The sequence below is a fragment of the Channa argus genome, chromosome 19, assembly GCF_033026475.1.
Source record: "Channa argus isolate prfri chromosome 19, Channa argus male v1.0, whole genome shotgun sequence".
NCBI lineage: Eukaryota > Metazoa > Chordata > Actinopteri > Anabantiformes > Channidae > Channa > Channa argus.
Genome location: NC_090215.1, coordinates 4,923,746 through 4,942,697, shown reverse-complemented (window position 1 = coordinate 4,942,697; position 18,952 = coordinate 4,923,746). Strand labels below are relative to the sequence as shown.

The 18,952-nt window shown below is 41.3% G+C and overlaps 2 protein-coding genes across 2 annotated transcripts in view; both read left to right on the top strand.

The window, feature by feature from the left end:
- Positions 1 to 6,853, top strand: part of sspo (SCO-spondin) — a 62,608-nt gene extending 55,755 nt beyond the window's left edge. Inside the window, exons 114-116 of the mRNA XM_067486999.1 lie at positions 94 to 224; positions 1,686 to 1,836; positions 4,864 to 6,853. Coding sequence (XP_067343100.1) covers positions 94 to 224; positions 1,686 to 1,836; positions 4,864 to 4,886 — 305 coding nt within the window. The 3' untranslated portion in view covers positions 4,887 to 6,853. The remainder of the gene's footprint in view (positions 1 to 93; positions 225 to 1,685; positions 1,837 to 4,863) is intronic.
- A 67-nt stretch (positions 6,854 to 6,920) lies between these two features.
- Positions 6,921 to 18,952, top strand: part of kcnh2b (potassium voltage-gated channel, subfamily H (eag-related), member 2b) — a 199,506-nt gene continuing 187,474 nt past the window's right edge. Inside the window, exon 1 of the mRNA XM_067486257.1 lies at positions 6,921 to 8,915. Coding sequence (XP_067342358.1) covers positions 8,840 to 8,915 — 76 coding nt within the window. The 5' untranslated portion in view covers positions 6,921 to 8,839. The remainder of the gene's footprint in view (positions 8,916 to 18,952) is intronic.

Here is an 18,952-nt window from a genome sequence, read left to right as displayed (position 1 = left end):
TTCTCATATTCTCATTTGTCACTCTGTCCCTTTATCACTTTTTACCTCTGCTTTTAGTCTCTCACATTCCCCCCCCCCCCATGTCTCTGGCAGGTGAGCCTCTGCCAGAGTGTCGGCGCTACGTGCAGGTCAGGAACATCACCAAGGGAAACTGTCGGCTTGACAACGTGGAGGTCAGCTTCTGCAGGGGACGCTGTCTGTCCAGGACTGATGTCATTTTAGAGGTATAGAGAAGAGACATGTACAGTACACACACCTAAAACATACTAACAAAATATAAGTGTCAGAGCATATTGTGGCAACACTGATGGTTATTGAGATCAACACTAGAAAACAATGGAGCACAGTGGAGATCAATACAGGCAGTGATGTGAACTTAAAAAGACCCAAACAATAAATATATTTTGCCTTCTGTCAACATGTATAATCACAGCTGAGCGGTAAACAAAAAACTCACTAGTACAGCCACCAGTATGATATATGATTCCTATGAAGGGATCAAATACTGTTGTTGTTTTTTCTTGCCCTGACTCGTCTTTTTCATCCTTGTAAGACAGCAAGCTCATCACCTCATCACCATGGAGACTTTGTTGCTCCTTGGCATCCATACATCTCCACTGTAAAAACAGAATCGGTCATGCTTGGGGATTAGTAAAAATAAACATTGGCTCAGCCAAATGTGTCATTACCTCCTGTTACTGTGGCAACCAGGAATGGTAACTGGTGACTAGGCAGCACAGAGATGCTACTTTTTCATTGATCAGCACGATCGAAAGGAGCAGGAAATATATGCTCTTTCTTACCATCAGCTGTAGTGTTAAAGCGAACACACTGTGGACTTTTCAAAGTGCGTGAGACACTAATAACTGCTATTTTTCAGAAAGTTGATGGTGTTTTTCATCCTGAACTCCCTCCCTCTGCTCACCCCCTTCTCCTCCTATTATCTATCATTCTCTGCTACCATCTTCTGTACTTTTCCACAGGCTCTTTCCTCCTTCGTCTGCACTAATTGGACACATGAGTACAACTTCTGTCTCTAGCTGCTGTCTGTCATGCAAAACACAAAGGTTGCTTTATTTTTTGTCTTTTTAAGGGCAAAAAATTGCCAACTGCTAAATCATCACCTAATTTCTAAATTTGTGTTTTAGTTTTAGGTTCTTTTTTCCTCATTTCAATTTTCGTGTACATTTTTGAAAAGGCGCTCTATAAATAAAGGCATTGTTATTAATACTCTTCACATCCTGCTGTCAGAACTTTCTTTGGTTTTGCAATGCAGAAAATATTTTATTAAGTAGGTTTTATCTTCTGTCTGACTTCACTTTAGATTTTAAAGTGCACCACAGGTGTTAACACACTTTGATGAGTTCGTTGGTTCAGGTTTCTGATACAACTGCAAATCATGGATGTGTGATTTACATCTAATTTGCTGCTAAAGAATTTCTTAAAGACTTTTTTCAGAATTACCTCTTTCAGTCTCTTTCAAGATGTGAGCTTCTGCCACACTTGTTCTGCTTCTAGCCTGGTGTGAGATGTTCATGTTAATGTCATGTATGCAAACACAGGGTCAACTAGTCATATATTCAATATCCCAATATGACAAATATTGGGATATCAAATAATATTTTCAAGATTTTGCCTCACTCATGCTCTTCATTTCCTCTCTTCTTTTTCCTCTTTTCACACAGGAGCCATACCTACAGTCAGTTTGTGAGTGCTGTAGTTACCGTCTGCATCCTGACAACCCGGTCCGTTTCCTCAGCCTGGTGTGTGAAAATGGAGAGAACGAGCCAGTCGTCCTGCCCATCATACACAGCTGCGAGTGCACAAGCTGCCAAGGTGGGGAGTGAAGCGTGGCTGAATGGATTTGCATGTACATGTCTTATGTCAACGTGAGAACTGAGCATTTAAATATATGTAAAAATCTTTGCATGTGTTTGATAGCAGGCTCTGAGAAGACAGACTTGTATTTTCCAAACAGGGAAATTTGGAGACTGTAATTTAAAAAATACATACTAAGATGGATATTATTGGATATGCAGTGTATTTGGAAAGTTTTCTGACCCCCTTTCACATTTTTTTAGTTTTGTTGTGTTGCAGCCTGACACTACAGTCATTCATATAATTTTTTTTCTCATTAATCTACCACCCAAATTCCCAAAAAGCTGGAAAGATTTGTAAATGTTAAAAAAAAGAGAATGCAATCATTTTCAAATCTCATCAACCCATATTTTATTCACAATAGAACATAAACAACATATCATCTGTTGAAACTGAGACATTTTACCATTTCATGGAAAATATTAGCTCATTTTGAATTTCATGGCAGCGACACATCTCAAAAAACTTGGAAGAGGGTGGTGTTTACCATTGTGTAAAATCCCCTCGTCTGGGAAGTCAGGAGACCAGTTGCTGTAGTTTTAGGAGAGGAATGTTGTCCCACACTTATCTGATGCAGGATTCTAGCTGCTCAACAGTTCTGGGCCTCTGTTGCCAGATTTTTCATTTTATGATACACCAAATGTTTCCTATTGGTGAAAGGTCTGGACTGCAGACAGGCCAGTTCAGCACCCGGACTCTTCTCCTGCAAAGTCATGCTGTTGTGATGGATGCAGTGTGTGGTTTTACATTGTCTTGCTGAAATATGCAAGACCTTCCCTGAAAGAGACATTGTCTGGATGGGAGCATATGTTGCTCTAAAACCTCTATGTACTTTACAGCATTGATGGAGCCTTTCTATATGTATAAACTGCCCACAACATAGGCACTAATGTCCCCGATTCCATCAGAGATGAAGGCTTTTGAAATGTCTGCTGAAAACAAGCAGGATTGTCTCTCTCCTCTTTAGTCCTCAGAACAGGGTGTCCATGATTTCCAAAAACAATTTCAAATTTTGATTCATCTGACCACAGAACAGTTTTCCAATTTGCCTTAGACTATTTTAAATGAGCTTTGGCCCAGAGAGAACATGGCTGCGTTTCTGGATCACATATGGTTTCTTCTTCGCATGATACAGCTTTAACTTTAGCATTTGTTGACTGTACAGTGAACTGTGATTTCTGAAAGTATTCCTGAGTCTGTGCAGTGATGTCTAGTATAGAATGAGCAGACTATTAAATCTGCTAGTGCTCCAGACTCATTGTTCAAATTTGGTCCAGCAAACATCCATCTATTATCTTAACTGCTTATACTGTTCAGGGTCCCGGGGGCTGGAGCCTATCCCAGCTGTCATTGGGCGACAGCCAGGGTACACCCTGGAAAAGTCTCCAGTCTATCTCAGTCCCAACACAGACACATAGAGTAATGGAGAACCATTCACACCTACGGGTAATTTAGAGTCTCCAATAAAACTAACATGCATGTCTTTGGACTGAGGGACATACCTGACGGAAAACCCCACGCAATCATTGGGACAGTATGCAAAGTCCACACAGAAAGGCCACAGCTGGCCAGGGATTCAAACCAGGGACATTCTAGCAAATACAATCTTCCAATACAGTTGATTTTTTTCCCCTTGATTTTACTAAACTTGCAGTAGTGTTTTTATTCTGATATACCTACAGCATGTTATAACAATAAAACCGTAAGTGAGCTCATCATATAACTTATGGTTGGTTGGCTTGGCCCTATTGGCTACTCTAAAGCGGAGAAGTCACATTAAATATGTTACCTGCCAACTTTCCAATCTACTGTATAGAACAATTCAAAGTACAAAAGATAAACAAGGACAAGCATTACACAAAAAGAACAACAGAGAAAAGAAACCACAAAGATGGATAAAAGGCAGAGGAGCACATGAAGCAGCAGGCCAATGTAGGATGAGGAATCAACTTAGTGTTTCTGAGCTTTTTCTACGTAACAAGCCTAAAATTTGATATTGATATTATAGTATTTTTTCACTGAAAAGATTTCAATCCTCGAATTGTCAGGCATGGTCACTGTTTATCATTTTCCTTTCCTTTCCTCTCAAGTTTGCTTCCATCATTTGTGGTAGCAGATAAACTGAGCATTAAACCAGTTAGTCACGTCATCCTGTGAGGCACTGCCATTAAAATCCTGTTACATTCAAGTGCACATTCCTGGTGGGTTGTTTTTATCACTTTGCATTAGTGCTGACACAAACATGCACTATAATCACGCACACACTAAGTGATACATAAATACATATTTCCTGACATACAGCGAAACGTGCGTTTTTCTTTACCTTCTGTGACAAATCCAGTGGAGGATCCCACCTCTGACTCAGATGTGTGTTGATCCGTTCATCAACATGTCTGATTGTGTTTGTTAATTGGACGTACTGTTGCCACAAATGTGACATCCCCCACCCCACCCCTCTAAATCATATCCCCTTCCCAGTGGAACACATCACTAGATGCCATGTCTGACAGATGTGGTTGTTACAGTGATCAATCTTGTGATAGCATGTGGCTGTGCTCTCATACACACACTTAGACACATTAAGTGCCACTACAAGGTCGTTCATTTGTCATCCGATGCTCCTTCTAATGACCTGCACACACTGTTGACCTATCACAGACACAAGCATGCACATAACTCGAAAGATTTTTCAATTGCCGTTAAAGACTAATCTTCCATATTTACATATGTTTTTGCTCTATGCCTTTTAATATTTTTATCAATGCATTTTAAGTATTTGCTTTACAAAAAAAACAAACTGTTTTAAACACGGAAACTCAGATATTCCAAGTCCTGCTGCTCAGACACATTTCCGAATGGAGATAAAATGCTCCATCTTTAATCCTGCAGAGGAAGCAGTTTTCTTCTTGATGCATGTGTTAAGTTATTCCAAAGAATAACTGTGAATTATGCCACTATCTGTCTCACTGTTTTTCTTTTTCACAGGAGGTGACCTGTCCAGACGCTGAGGGAGTGCGATGAGTGAGTGTGCATTTGTGTGAATGTGTGTGTGAGCTAGAGAGGGAGAGAGGGAGAGCGAGAGAGAGCAGTATGAATGCCCAGACAAGCGAGAGCACCGCACTGGAAGCCAGCTGGGTTATACACACAGGATTTTGGGACAGATAGATCAGTGGAAAGATGGATGGATGACAGAGTGGAATATGTTCTAAAAAGTCTAGAATTAGTCCCTGTCGATTCCCATATTGTTCTTTAGTCCTTAGTCATCATATGACTGGATGCTACTGCTTATCATAGACTTCTTTGTTGTTGTGTTCATCCTTCAGCCTGTACAGCCTTTTTCTACTGTGTATTTATAGATATACTGTATAAAGGATCTATGATATAGACAGGTTAAGCATTTATATATTTTTAATTGTATGTTTAAAGAATATGTATATGTGTCTCCTGTATACTAAGTTGCAGTTGACAGGAACTGTGTAGATGCTTTATACTTTACAGTTAGCAGTGCAGTTTCCCAGTGGACTTGTCAATAAATACGGTAAATATAGTTGTTGTTCTTTATTTTTAAGAATTAATAACTTTCCAACAAATGTCAATGACTTTAACATTACACACATCATATATATTGTTTAGCAGCGTGTACAGTAAATATACAGTAATGTACAGTAATGTGCTGCCCTTTCTCTTGTTACATACACATTTAAAATAGAAACAGCGGTGGCTTTTACACTATGATGGATATACAATTACACATGTATTCAGCCATGACCCGGTGAGTTCATGAGCTCACATCATCCCTGTAAGACTTAGTTTGCCATATATATTTTCTGCCATCCATGTTTCCATGTCATACATCAGCTATTTTTTCAACTGTTTTGCTACTACTTGTTTTTTTTAATTAGTTTTTATGTAGCTGTCAAAGGCTGAAGTTCCAAGCACATATAAACCAGTCATAAGTGGCTTATGTATATTCTAAGGGACATTTTCCTCCCTAAAAGAAAGTGTCAGTATTGACTTTGTTTTATGTTGTACAAAGCAAATAAGAGCTGAAAATATTCATGACATTGAATTGTACAATTTTGCTACTATATGATTACATGAAAACCAATAATCGTGTTATCTGTACATCATAAACTTTGTCAAACATTTGCAAAGGACTAAATTACCAGTGACTTTACATTTCAGGTGGAATTTGAAAGCTGTTTGATTTGAATTTGACATTTGTCCGAACAGTGGTATTTCTGATGACAGGGCTACATTTGCTGCTAAAAGTTTTAGTCATTATAAGACATTGTAGCTTTTAATAGGTTTGTCAAAGTGAGGCCTGGAGCTTTTTCACTTCTTTATTTCTGACATTTATTGATTACTGCACCATTACCTTGTCAACTGTAGTCACATTTGTGCGTATCTTTGTGTGCTGCATGTGGGTGTACTATTAAATACAAGAAAGTCTAACTGGAACCCATGACAAGAAACTGGCTGCCTTTTACTTTTCCTCCTTCCTTCCCTCCTCTCCTGTCCTCCTTCTTCCCCTCCTCCCTCTCTCTTTTCCTGACTAAATAAGGGAGCTGAGAGGGAAACCAGCACGCCTCCTCTGGCGTTCAACTGCTGTAGTAAATACTGCTGGATTTAATAAGCAGGAACTGATGCATTATTAATTCATACCAAAATGTCACATTTTGACGGATAGTTCCTCAGGCCTCGTCCAACTGCAAGGCTGCAATTCATCATGTCTAAGCAGTCATTAAAACGCCGATCGCTGGGAAAATGAATGCGTTTACGCTGCTGTGCAGGTCATAGTTGATAAATGCATCCAGGGAAGCAGCAGTGTTTTGCTTTAGGTCGCTATCTGACAACTCAGAACAAGGAACCTGTACCCAGGAAAGGGCCTATGATAACCCTGAGATGGATATGCAAATCGCGCACTAGCGGATTTTAAAGGGACTGGGAAGAAGCGTGGGGGTAGAGCTGTGTAATGATGCCTTAATGTGCGGTCTGTAAATCAAACACTCCGCCTGTAGGACGCTTCGTTTTCCACTTCACAACTTTTACACTCAAATAATTTCTACAACATGATATAGTAGCCAATTTTGTAGCTTGAAAAACAAGCCATTCAGACTGTCTTTTTTATTGCTGTTTTATTTATTAATGGATTTGGAGTTAGTTAAGCTGGTTTGATCAACTTGGATGTTGGTCATTTTAGGTTGCACATATCACGTGGTCATGCCATGAATCCTTCCAGTGATAAAGTGCAGTTTTGTTTGTGTCCAACCAACTGTTGGGTCACGTTAGAAGATAGAGCTGCGTCTATGCCATTATATGACAGATGTTTCTATTATTTTGTTTATAAAATACATTTATAAAATAAAGATAGGCTGAACAACAGAATAAGCCTCCAAAAAGATTACAGTATTATCAACTCCTCTCTTAAACTGATTCAACAAAATCTGTAAAAAATTGCTTTTATCAATGATTCTTTATTTCACAGCTGTTATTCAGGCTGCATTAGTTTTAGCTGCTGTTAGCTTTAGCTTGATGTATCTATGCATAAACTGCCAAAAGTCTGCTTATTCTCTGCCCAAACAATATGCGCTTGACATAAAAGCCCAATTTCAGACAGTCAATGAAGGCATCATCCCCAGAATGACGGAGGGGGGGGAAACCCCAGCGTTATGACGTAGCAGAGCAGCCTGAGTGGTGAATCCCCATCCAACCCAAAGCACAATAAGGCGGCATCACAACCGGCATTTTTACCGGCCTGGTCGAGGTGCAGCCGGATCCTCTGCTTCACTTCTCTGCAGGTTTGTGGAGTTTTTGCAGAGTGTTGGGATACTAATGGTAGAGGGATGTGTGTGTGTGTGTGTGTGTGTGTGTGTGCGCGCGCGCGTGAATCCCTTCTCACAAAGAAAGACAGGTAGAGGAGCCAAAGGCCGAACACCTGTTAACACGAGCCGTTGGGCCGCAGCAGGTGTGTGACACAAAGCACAGCCTCTTTCTTATCTCACACCCGCTGCTGCAGAATGGGGAAGCGGTAACTGGACTCTTCCCGGGGTTTGCCTTCACAGACTAATTGACTTCCAGTCCCAAAAAATAATCGATTTCGTCTAATTGAAAAAACTGAATACACTAATTGATGCCGGGACCAGCGTTGTAGCAACCAAGAGGCCCGCGTTTGGGAACCTCGGGTGTAAGTTGACCTGTTTTCGGGGAAGAGAATAATTTGGGCACCTGAAAGCGCATCTCCATGTTTATCCACCCCAAAAAAGTGTGAGCAAAGGGTTAAAGAGGCGCAGCTAAACGCCGGTGGAGCTGAAGTCATCCGGGTGAGCGCGCACAGCGCGGTTAGGAACAGAGCTGCTCCAAAAACACCGAGCTACTACAAATCTGGGCTCTACTGTTTGCTTTTAACCAGCCTTGTGTTATTTGTCTCCCCCATGAGCAGAAGGAGGAGGGGGAGTGAGAAAGACCTAAAAACGCTCAGAACAGCTCCTCAACTATGGCTCCAGTGACGCTCTTCGGAAAGCTTGTCCAGTCCGCTTCCCACGAGCGGACTGTAGTGCAGGATGAGAGGTCCGCTGTGCTCCACGGAGTGTGAGAGAGGAGCACATATTACCTGACCGCCGGCCCTCCCCTCGGGGGACAGAAACGGACACCATCGCTCCTCTCATCCTGGAAACCTGAGGCTGGAATACGGCGGAGATCTTGCGCGCGTGCAGCGAAGCCTCGTTTCCAGAACTCTCCTCCTTCGCGCGTTCCCCTGGAGATCCACCAGAAAACACCGTCGCTTTGAACAACTTAAGCAAAACTTGGGCCCCCGGATTACCGCCACTGATCCTGTCAGTGCTCCGTCTCCATGCAGAGGGCGCGGTGAGCGCCGTGCGTTCGGGGAATCGAACCCTCGGTGAGATATTATTAAAAGTCCTGCGCAGTCCCTCGAAGTCCAGGGGCCACCTCAGCGAAGATGCCGGTTCGGAGGGGCCATGTGGCTCCGCAGAACACCTTCCTGGACACGATCATCAGGAAATTCGACAGTCAAAGTAAGATCACTGTTTATGTCTTTCAAGCAGGACTTATATAACCGCTCTGTCTGTTTCTTCTTTGTCTCATTCCCTCACGGTTGATAATTGATTTGTTGGTTCAAAGCTGCTGGAAAACGACATCCTAATAATGCAGGCTCCCAGGTGACGTTTGGTTTTTAATAATAAAGATGTTTGCTAATGCAAACCCTCTGACTGGAGCATGTGTGAGAACTAAGGAAAGTAAAAGCAGAATCCAGATAAAACCTCGGAAAGAATTTTTCATTTCATTCACAGCATAATATCTTACAAAATTCTGATACAGTGACACTACAGGGGTTTCTCCATCTCATTCATCTCATTGGATCCGAACCCTACAGCTACAATAAGCATCTATACCATTCAATGATGATACTTAGCATTACAACACAATACACTACTTTAAATAAAATCAGATTAGGTTTGTTTTTTGTCCTTTATTTCCCATGTTTCAATGCTGGTGCTGCCTGAAAGCAAACTGCAAAAAAATGACACACTTAGGTTCATTTAAGGGCATGTAATCAATTATATTTGGCTCTGTTATTACAGAAATATAAAGTAGTTTTATGCAAAAAGTCAGTGGACAGGTGGAAAAAACATAAAGAAATACAGAAGGAAAAATCCATCTATATTCTATGAATTGATCTCCAGTTGGTTATTAGATATAGGAAAACAAACAATCAGAGCTGCTGAATCTGTCATGGAGCCCAGAGGTATGAAATTTAAAGCTGTCTGTATTTCAGAGTCCGCATACTTCATCCATCCTCTCCTCCCTGCAGCTGTGTTATCTTTGATGCAAATCTTATTTTTTCCATCTCTGAATGTGTGACCAGCTTTCATACGTGCCTCTGTAGCCACCATGGCACATTTCCCAAGGAAATTCACCTGCTGGCTGCTGGAGATGATGGGAATGATCAGAATCAGTTTCTCTTTTGACAGCTGTGCTGATGCAAGAGACATCAAAAGTAAATTTAAATGCAACTTATATTGAATTTAAATGTCACTTGGTCCCGTTGGTGACTGATAGGATAAAGCTGGAGATGTGAGCTGCAAATAAACACACAAGTCCCTAAACAGTTAAACTCTTGTGGAACCTTCTACAGGCTGTAAAACACACTGTCCGCCTTCCACCATTCACCATATGCTCTTGGGATGAGCAGTTTAAAAGGCTGCAAGTGTTTATGCTGCATTCGTAGCAGCCAACAATCACAGCAGCAGAAAAGCTTCAAACAACATGTCATAGGGCCTGGATCTGATGCAAAAACATGCTGTTTCCTGACAGAAGTGCTTGAAAGTGTCTCTACACAAGTGCAATTGAGTTCACAAAACTGAATTCAGAGTTGGGTTAATGGATTTTAATCCTGCAGTACTTGTTTTTTTCCATCCTGATAAGCTTGGATAAACATTCGGCTCCTGGTTATGTTCGTAGCGTTAATTATTATTTACTGCAGATTTGCATTGGATGGGCAGGTGGCAGGAAGCTCCTCTGGGTGGTGGATAATTATGTATGAGTAGAGGGGCTAAAGGGGGTACGAACTGTACTCTTCAACAGAAAGCAAGTAACAGAAAACAAGACAACTTCACATTAGTAAATGGTAAATAGCCACTTATATAGCACTTTTATCCAAAGAGCTTTACAATGTTGCTTCTACACACACACACACACACACACACACACACACACACACACACACACACACACACATGCCGATGGTGGTGCCTGCCATGCAAGATGCTCCCCTGACCCACCAGGAGCAAGTTGGGGTTCAGTGTCTGTCTTACCAACTGAGCTACAGCTGCCTCCACATTAGTGTTTTTCCAGTGACTCACATGTTCAGAAGTATTGTCAGAGTTTTGGTCAGTTTAACTAAGCGTGCAGAGGATGATGCCTGATGGCTGTGGGTAATGAACTGATGCACTTGGAGGAGTAGCATCAGTGGACACCAGGAACGGTTTGGACCTTCTTACTAAAGTAGAAATAACTGGAAATTCCAGGTGAGGAACCTGCACAGTAAAAGTATTTGCCTTTACTGCTCTGTATCGCTCTAATAACTCAAAAGCCGTTTTTTTCTGGCAGTGCTTTCAGTTCATCCATTTTTAATATATTCAGTTATCAAAGTGTATATAAGAGGCCTCCATACAGTAGTGCACTGCATACTTATTCATCACATTTCTTGCTGTTGTTCTAGTGTATTTGAGACTGGCCACATCATCGAGACTGTTCACGTCTGTGATGTTATAGAGTTCTTGATGGAAATGTTTTCATGTGGAACGCAGGAGAGGAGAAAGCAACCTTCGTGGTAGAATGAGTGTGGCAGAGCCATTTCTTCTCCAGAGTAGGGCTGTTTTTAAAATAATGTGCTGAGATCACAAGCTGCGGATTCTTAATGCTCAGCCTTGGAGGAGACAGAGCAAACACATGGAGACTCTTTCCATCTGGCCTATTGTGTGGGAAATTCTCTTTTACATCTGAGAAAGTAATATAATGATCATTTATAATATTGTCTTACAGTCTAATCAAGTTTATAAGAGTTCAGCGTCTGGACTCAGTGTGAGTTGGGTGCTATGCCTTTTAAAAATGAATGAGCATCTCTGTCTTGATCATTTCTAGGGGAATTTGATTTTCAGCTAATGGACACACTTTCATAAAAGCTTGAAATGAGTCAGCAGCATTGTCATTCATTAGTCCATAATAAAAAGTTATCCTTTCTTTTTTCATTATACCAGGAAAGAACCAATTTTTAAAATTTCGTTTTTGGAAATCAACACTGTGTACCTTTATAGTAATTTTTATTTTTATGACATTGCAGAAACCTACAAAAAGTGACTATTTATAGACACAGAATTCATCTTATGTCAGAATTTCAATTAGTGGCCACAGAGACTGAAAAAGCAGTTCTCATTTTAAAAAGTTTAACACAATGAAATATGATCCAGTTTTAATAATAGATCTATGAGTCTGCAGCATTGTCAGATACCAAAATTCTGCAGACACGATTTTACTGAAACAGCATTCCACCAGCAACCCATTTTATCTTTTGTACAAATTCACAGCTCTTTCAGCACGTTCCTCTTTGCAGAGGCACTCGTCAGGGAGGTAGAACTTCAGGTCTAGAATGCTGCGTATCTCTCTATGCTGATGATTTACTTCTCTGTATTTCAGACCCTGTTGGTATAGTTGACATTTTAAGAATCTTAAAAATGTTTGGTTCATTTTCAGGCTGAATATGAGTGTTTATATAAAGAAATTTATTCCAACAACAACTGGTTCTTCTGTATCCATCACTCTGCTTTAGTCTCGGCTAAGACATTGATAATATTTATTTTTAGAAAATGATTATTAAAATAATGATTATTTACTTGTTGCTGATTTCATGCTACCTGAATAAAATCACCTCAGATATTTCAAGCACAGATCATGTTGAATTGCAGTTGTCTATGTACATGCACATGTACCTGTATTGCATAATATTGTAGCTGCAGCTGAACCTGGCTGTTAATTATTGTTTTCACATTTTCACTTTTGAGATAAAGTAAGATACATTTGTGCTATAAACATTTACATACCCTAGATGTCACGTCCATAAATCCAACCAGACCAAATCTAAACAAGTAACAGGCTGCCTGAACAGTGATGGACAGTAGCTGTTATAAATCGATTTCGATTATACATTTGTTTATTGGATTATTATACCAAAATAAACAAGAGGTCGACGCGGTTTTGCATAGAGATTATTGATGTGTCCACAGCAAGAAAATCGATAGAGAGCGTGGTCTTTGTTAAAATGGGAATATGACCCCACAGTGGGAAGACACAGATGTGGGTAAACATGATTTTAGGTAAATATAATCAAATATCCACAGTAATCCGACACTGATGTGTTTGAGTAATGGGCAGTGTGAGTTTGCATTTCTTTTGTGTTCTGTTCAGATACAGTACATGTTTAAAGAGGGGACTGATTAGCTGCGGGCGATCGGCTTCTTACCCAAAATGTCAGACTGTAATGTCACTGATCACATTTTGACCACATTTCTGGGAATAATTTATTTCCAAAATAACACCCAAACAATATTAGATAAACAGATTTAAACAAAACTTGCTTCTCACTTCTGGCCAAAGGGTGTGTGGTTTATTTGGAGACATACTCATTTGCAAGTGCCCTTGACAGAAATGAATAATTCATGAGGGACAACATGTTTAATGTTGCCTTGTTTTCTGTTTGCTCCGAAATCTTTTGTTTGGATCAAAAGAACACGTGATTAGATTTCACCTTTTGCTAATACGCAAACTAATTACATCAGGAGTTACAGCATCCATGGGAATCAGCTCTCAAAGGTGAAAATCTAGCCCTCAAGCTCGGCTCTTTTATACTCTGTTTTCCCCTGGCTTCAAACCTTCTTTGCTTACTGTACACGGATCCTCTGTGCATGAAAGGCTCTCAGGCAGACAGAGGGACGTAAAGACAGACAGGTAGACGTAAAGACAGACACACAGGCAGACAGACACACAGACAGATGGGCAGGTAGACAGGCAGACGGACAGGCACACAAACAGACAGACAGACAGACAGACAGACTGACTCATCAGCAGCAACACATTTACCACAATGAGAGGTTACAGCAACCTTTTGGGTCATAAGTTGTTGTCTTTGCACTACTCCTTAGAGAAGACTTGGCCCAATTACAAGCCTCGCAGCCGCTGTCCTCTGGGGAGGATGTTACCATTCTACTGCTCAAGTACAAACACTTCATCGCCATGGCAACTGCCCCCCTGATTCCCCACCCACACACCCACCCACCCTCCTGCACACACATACAGTACACAGCAGGTAAAGGTACACTGTTTTCTAGTCACCAGCTCCAGGTAAATGTATATTCTACATCTTTTATAAAGAGGTTTACATGTACTATGTAGTAAACTATTACAACACACTACACATGCTTTACACAGAAGCAGATGATTGTGATAAAGGTCACACTGACAAGTGATTGGCTTGTTTTTAGTTTTTCATCATATGCTATTATGCTGTTGGAAGTACTACTTAATACACCGAATGTGAAATAATCCACAGACTAAATCCACAGGGCAAAGTAGTTCCACATAAAGGCGAAGAATCATCCTGTTTGAATAAAGTGCTTAGCTGTTTTAGAAATGACTTACAGTGCGTGACCCATTTTGTCTTCACTGGGAACTTAAGGCAAATGGACAGAAGGCAGAAACAGGCAGACTCACAAATTGTTGGTTTTGGTTGTTGGACAATGAGAAATTATAGAACAAAAGCTCTATTTTTCCCACTTTTGACTAATCATGTAAGGTCAGGGTCATTAGTCATTAGTAAGGTCAGTGGATCGTTAGTCTGCATGTTGATTTGGCACAGTTTTTACGCCGGATGCTTGTCCTGACACAACCCTCCTCCATTTCTACCGGGCTGCCAGTTGGGGGTTCAGTGTCATGGGACACTTCAAAATGGGGTTACAGAGAGGGGGTGTGAACCTCAAACCCTATGGCCAGCGGGTGGACAATCTACCAACTGAGCCACTGCCGCCCCCATTAATGCCCTAAAAAAGACCCTAACCCTTGAGAAAGAGGAACTGTTGAACAACTTTTCTCCAAACGTTAACACAGCACAATGTAACTTTACATTTTCTATAACTGAAAATATTTCAGTGAAAGTGCTTCTGTTGCCTTAAATAATCCATACGTGCCTTTTTAAGTTTGAGATAGTCAATCGCATTTACCACACTGGGTCATCCAGCTAAGCCTGTAAAGCCGAAGCTTGTCTAACTTGACTCGTAATGTTGCCATTGCTTTTTTCAGATGGTTGTCTCCAGTATCAATGCTTTTCTACATAACGGCTCCCACAGTTCCTCCACTATAGCAGCACAGAATAAACACAGCATTGAGGGCCTTCTCCAGTTGTTATCTTTATTTCTCTTTCCATCTGTTTCACTCGGAGGGTGTAAACACAGCCACACAGCTACACTGGTGCTGGAGTCAGGAGTGAGTCAGTGCCTCGAGATTGCACTTTATTGGTGCGAAACTCGTCTCTCGCTCACATTCTCTCTCACTCTCTGTCTCCTGTCGTCTTTCCTTTGTCTCGTTCATACACATACATACACCCACACGTTACCGAGTGGGCACGCAAAAGAACACACACAAAGACACGAGAGAGCACATACTTGTAAACTCTTGGAGCTTGTAAACCCTCCCCTGTCTCGCTGCCATCACTCTGCACCTTGCTCCTTCCGACTTTCTGCTCTTTGTCTTGTTTGACAACCTCCTCCTCCTCCCCCATTCTCTCTCACTGTCTCATTGGTGCCCAGAAGATGCCCGCTGTGTTGCCATGCCTAACTAATCTCAAATGGGCAGGTGTCCAAATGGGAAAGATGGCACCTGCTGAGGGTGCTGAGAGAGAAGAGGCTGTTCGCTGATACTGTATATTGATAGATTTGTTCTGTTTATAGCTCCATATCTTCATTTCCCAGTCAAGTGTGGAAGTGGAATTACAAAATGCAAGATTATTGTGTGTGAAATTCAATTGTCTTTTGTAGATGGTAAATGTAAGTGTTAATATGTTATGCATTCCTCTATGTTTGTTGCAGTAAATGCCCCAAAAATATGGCTCACTAAACTAAATTGATTTAAAAAAGAAACAAATTGGCATCGTTTTGACCAAAAAGTCAGAAGGTTCAATTAACAATTGCTGCACCAGTACTGGCGGGATGAAACATCATTTATGCAAAAGATATTCCCTCATTTGGTGTTTTGATGATTTTTAGCGGTGGAGAGTGCTGTCCATGAAATCCAAAATGTCCCAGAGGTGCTCATTTGTGTTAGCATTGTCACACTCATCAAGCCATTCTGCGAGCCTTTGTGTAGTTTAGAGCACTGTCAGGATGGAAGAGACCACTCCCACGAGGACAGAATCTTATTGCAGGACGAAGGTGATCACTCACAGCAACTTTTGCATTGGTTTGGAATGAGGTTTCTTCCAAGGGGACAAGTGGACCCAAACCATTCCAGCACAATGCCTCCCTACAACATAACAAAGTGACCGAATCCCCTCCCTGTAGCAGCCGACCATTCAGGCTTGTACATTTCACATATACATACCACTATATTATTATCTAGGCAGCCGTTCTGTGTGGAGTGTGCATATTGTCCCCCGTTCCTCTGGGTCCTCCTCTTTCCTCCCACAGTCCAAACACATTGCTGGGTGTCATTGTGAGTGTGAATGGTTGTCTGTCTGTGAATGTCTCTATGTGATGGCCCTGACATATACTGTATAGACTGGAGACCTTTCCCGGGTGTACTCGCCCTCTCGCCCTATGACAGCTGGGATAGGATCCAGCCCCTCCGGAACCCTATACAGGATAAACGGTAACAGGCAATGGATGTATGGACATTATGATCTATATCATAGTTGGACGATAATATGAAAATTAATGGAATGCTGCAGTTGTACCATGTCATTCGTGTGATCGGTATAAAAAGTTTGCTGCAAAGATGGAATCATCAAACACATTACTGCCAGGCTTTTCCTGCCACAGAGAAAAAAAAGATTAGACAAACTTAAATGCCGCAACAGCACCTTGTCAGGTGATGCTCCACGACTCAGAGGCAATCAGTTTACTCCACATCTCTGAAAATGGCAGCATCTTCTATGAAATAAAATCAAAGAACAATAAAAGAGAAAAAAATGAAAATGCAGTGAATTGTTTCACAGCAGACAGTGATGGACAGCTGATGCTGGTATTCAGTAATAAGTAGTTCAAACAGGGCTTGAGAGACTTCATTCACTGTCATCTAGAAACAAATTGGTGTTGATGTGCAGCATACTCTAACTAATAACCATTTTAATTAAAATCACACCCAGTCAAAATGTATTTTATCATTATCCAAAGTTAGTGCTGTAATCAATAATGCTCTTGCTTTTATGGCTCAGTAGTCAAAGTGTGTGGGAGGGCTTGTTTATGACCTATCATTTTAAAACCAAAAGATGTCAACATATAAAAGCAAAGCGTAGCATAGCATGCCTGCCTGAGTGCTTTGGTAACTCCCAGCTACTTTCCTGCCTTTCTCCTCTCAGCCCTTTGCCTGAACTGCTATTTGTCAGCGCTTTATCTCGTGGCAGCTGCCCTTTCATTCTCGTCCTCCCATTCATCAAGTCTCCCTCCTCCAGCTTTTTGCAAAACTTCATCACACCTCTCTCATACACTCTGTCTTTGTGTTCCTCTCCTCATCTGTTCGGACTCGCTCGCTCATTCACTGTGACTCCTGTGCCACCCCGACAGCACATGCACAGAAAAGACCAACTAACCGCCTTAAAGACCCTAAAGTCCCCAGCATCCTGGGGATTAGACCTCATTTGCATAAATCTGCATAACCTTGTTAGGGCAGAGGGAGACGCTGTACACACTGTAGCCTGAGACACTTCAGAGCGAAACAGCCCATTAAGGATTGCAGTGATTATGGGATTATCACTCTTAACGACTGTTGGGAGACTGGACGGGTGTGTACACGCTGAAAAGTGCCACATCGCATGACTGAACCCCAAGCAGTGCTACAGGAGGGAATTGAGTTTGTGTCAGGTGACCTTCAGATTGCATTTGCATGGGGTTTGTTTTTATTTTCACTGAAATTCTTTCGAGAGTTACAGTAGAGATATGATGGACACATTTAACAATGGATTACGAATCCAAACGCGTTGGTCCAGTCGTTCAAATGAAAGCGGCTCAGCGGAACATTCACTCAAAGGCTTTCTCCCACTCCCTGCTAAGCTCATAACTTGGACCTCATGTTTCATTTTGTGATAATCTACAGGAGTTTTGAATAATTTTGAGACACTCACCTAATAAAAAACATGGTCTCACACAACCTGCAGTTTCTCATGTAACCAAAACTGCCACACAACACTTTTCTCTATGCTTTTTCATGATTCCAGAAAGGTTGTTGTTGCTTCATGGCACAAAACTAAAACTTGTGCTTTGTCAGAAATTAAAGTAACAAAGGAAAAAGCTAAGCAACAAAATCATGTCATTCACATTATAAACTCAAACACTCCCGGTCATTTTGGGCCTTTTTGGATTTGTACTTATGCACACATTGATCGGCTAATGCAGCAACTTGTCAAATAACTTTTATATTGATGCAAGTAAAGTTTCCTGTGTGGGAATGTCCACTGTGTCAATGCAATAGTGTGACTGGACAACATTCGGGGTAGTAAGTTTTTGTCACACAGTGCTGCTGAACATGGTGTTAGTGGGCAAGGCTGTGCAGTTATTCTCATATTAGTGCTGTTGAACTCCTGTCCCTTTAGAATACGTGTCAGTCAGAGTTTCACCCACAGTAATGGGCTGACACAGAAAACATTGTGCCAGAAGGTATGTAGAACACTTTCAGTGAATGAATAGCATGTTGATGGATATTTATTAATTTATAAAGTCTGTTTAGAAACTGCTCCAAAATCCATTCTGAGAGTGGCCTGAAATAAATGCCTGGACTGTCAAAACATGACGGGACCCCCCATCCTCCTGTCAACTGTCTCACTCTGATGACATCAGCACTTCTCCAGCAGTGCACATTTCTGTCTCGCCAACATGGTTTCTGCTCAGCTTCCCTATAGGGATAAAAAGTCCATTCCATGAAGACACATTGTGCTGTGGCAGCACAATTTCATTTTGAGGGGGATACTTTAATACTTTTGCCATGTTCAGCACATCACACAGTGGTTGAATTACTTCTCTGTTACTGTGAGAGAGCTGGGAGAAAAGTTTGACGGCCAGGATGATAAGGAGGATCCAGTCTCAGACAGCTATACGTCCCACCTGTGGTCTGACAGCTGGAATCTGGTTTGTTTTACAGCTGTGTATGATGCACATTATATTGTAGGTGTTGGTATATAGAAAGGCACAACTCCTATGTGGTCCATCATAGCAGATACATGTTATTAGAACTTGCATTTCTATTTCACCAAAAACTTTACTTTTAAATGATGACTCATGATACCTCACATAGG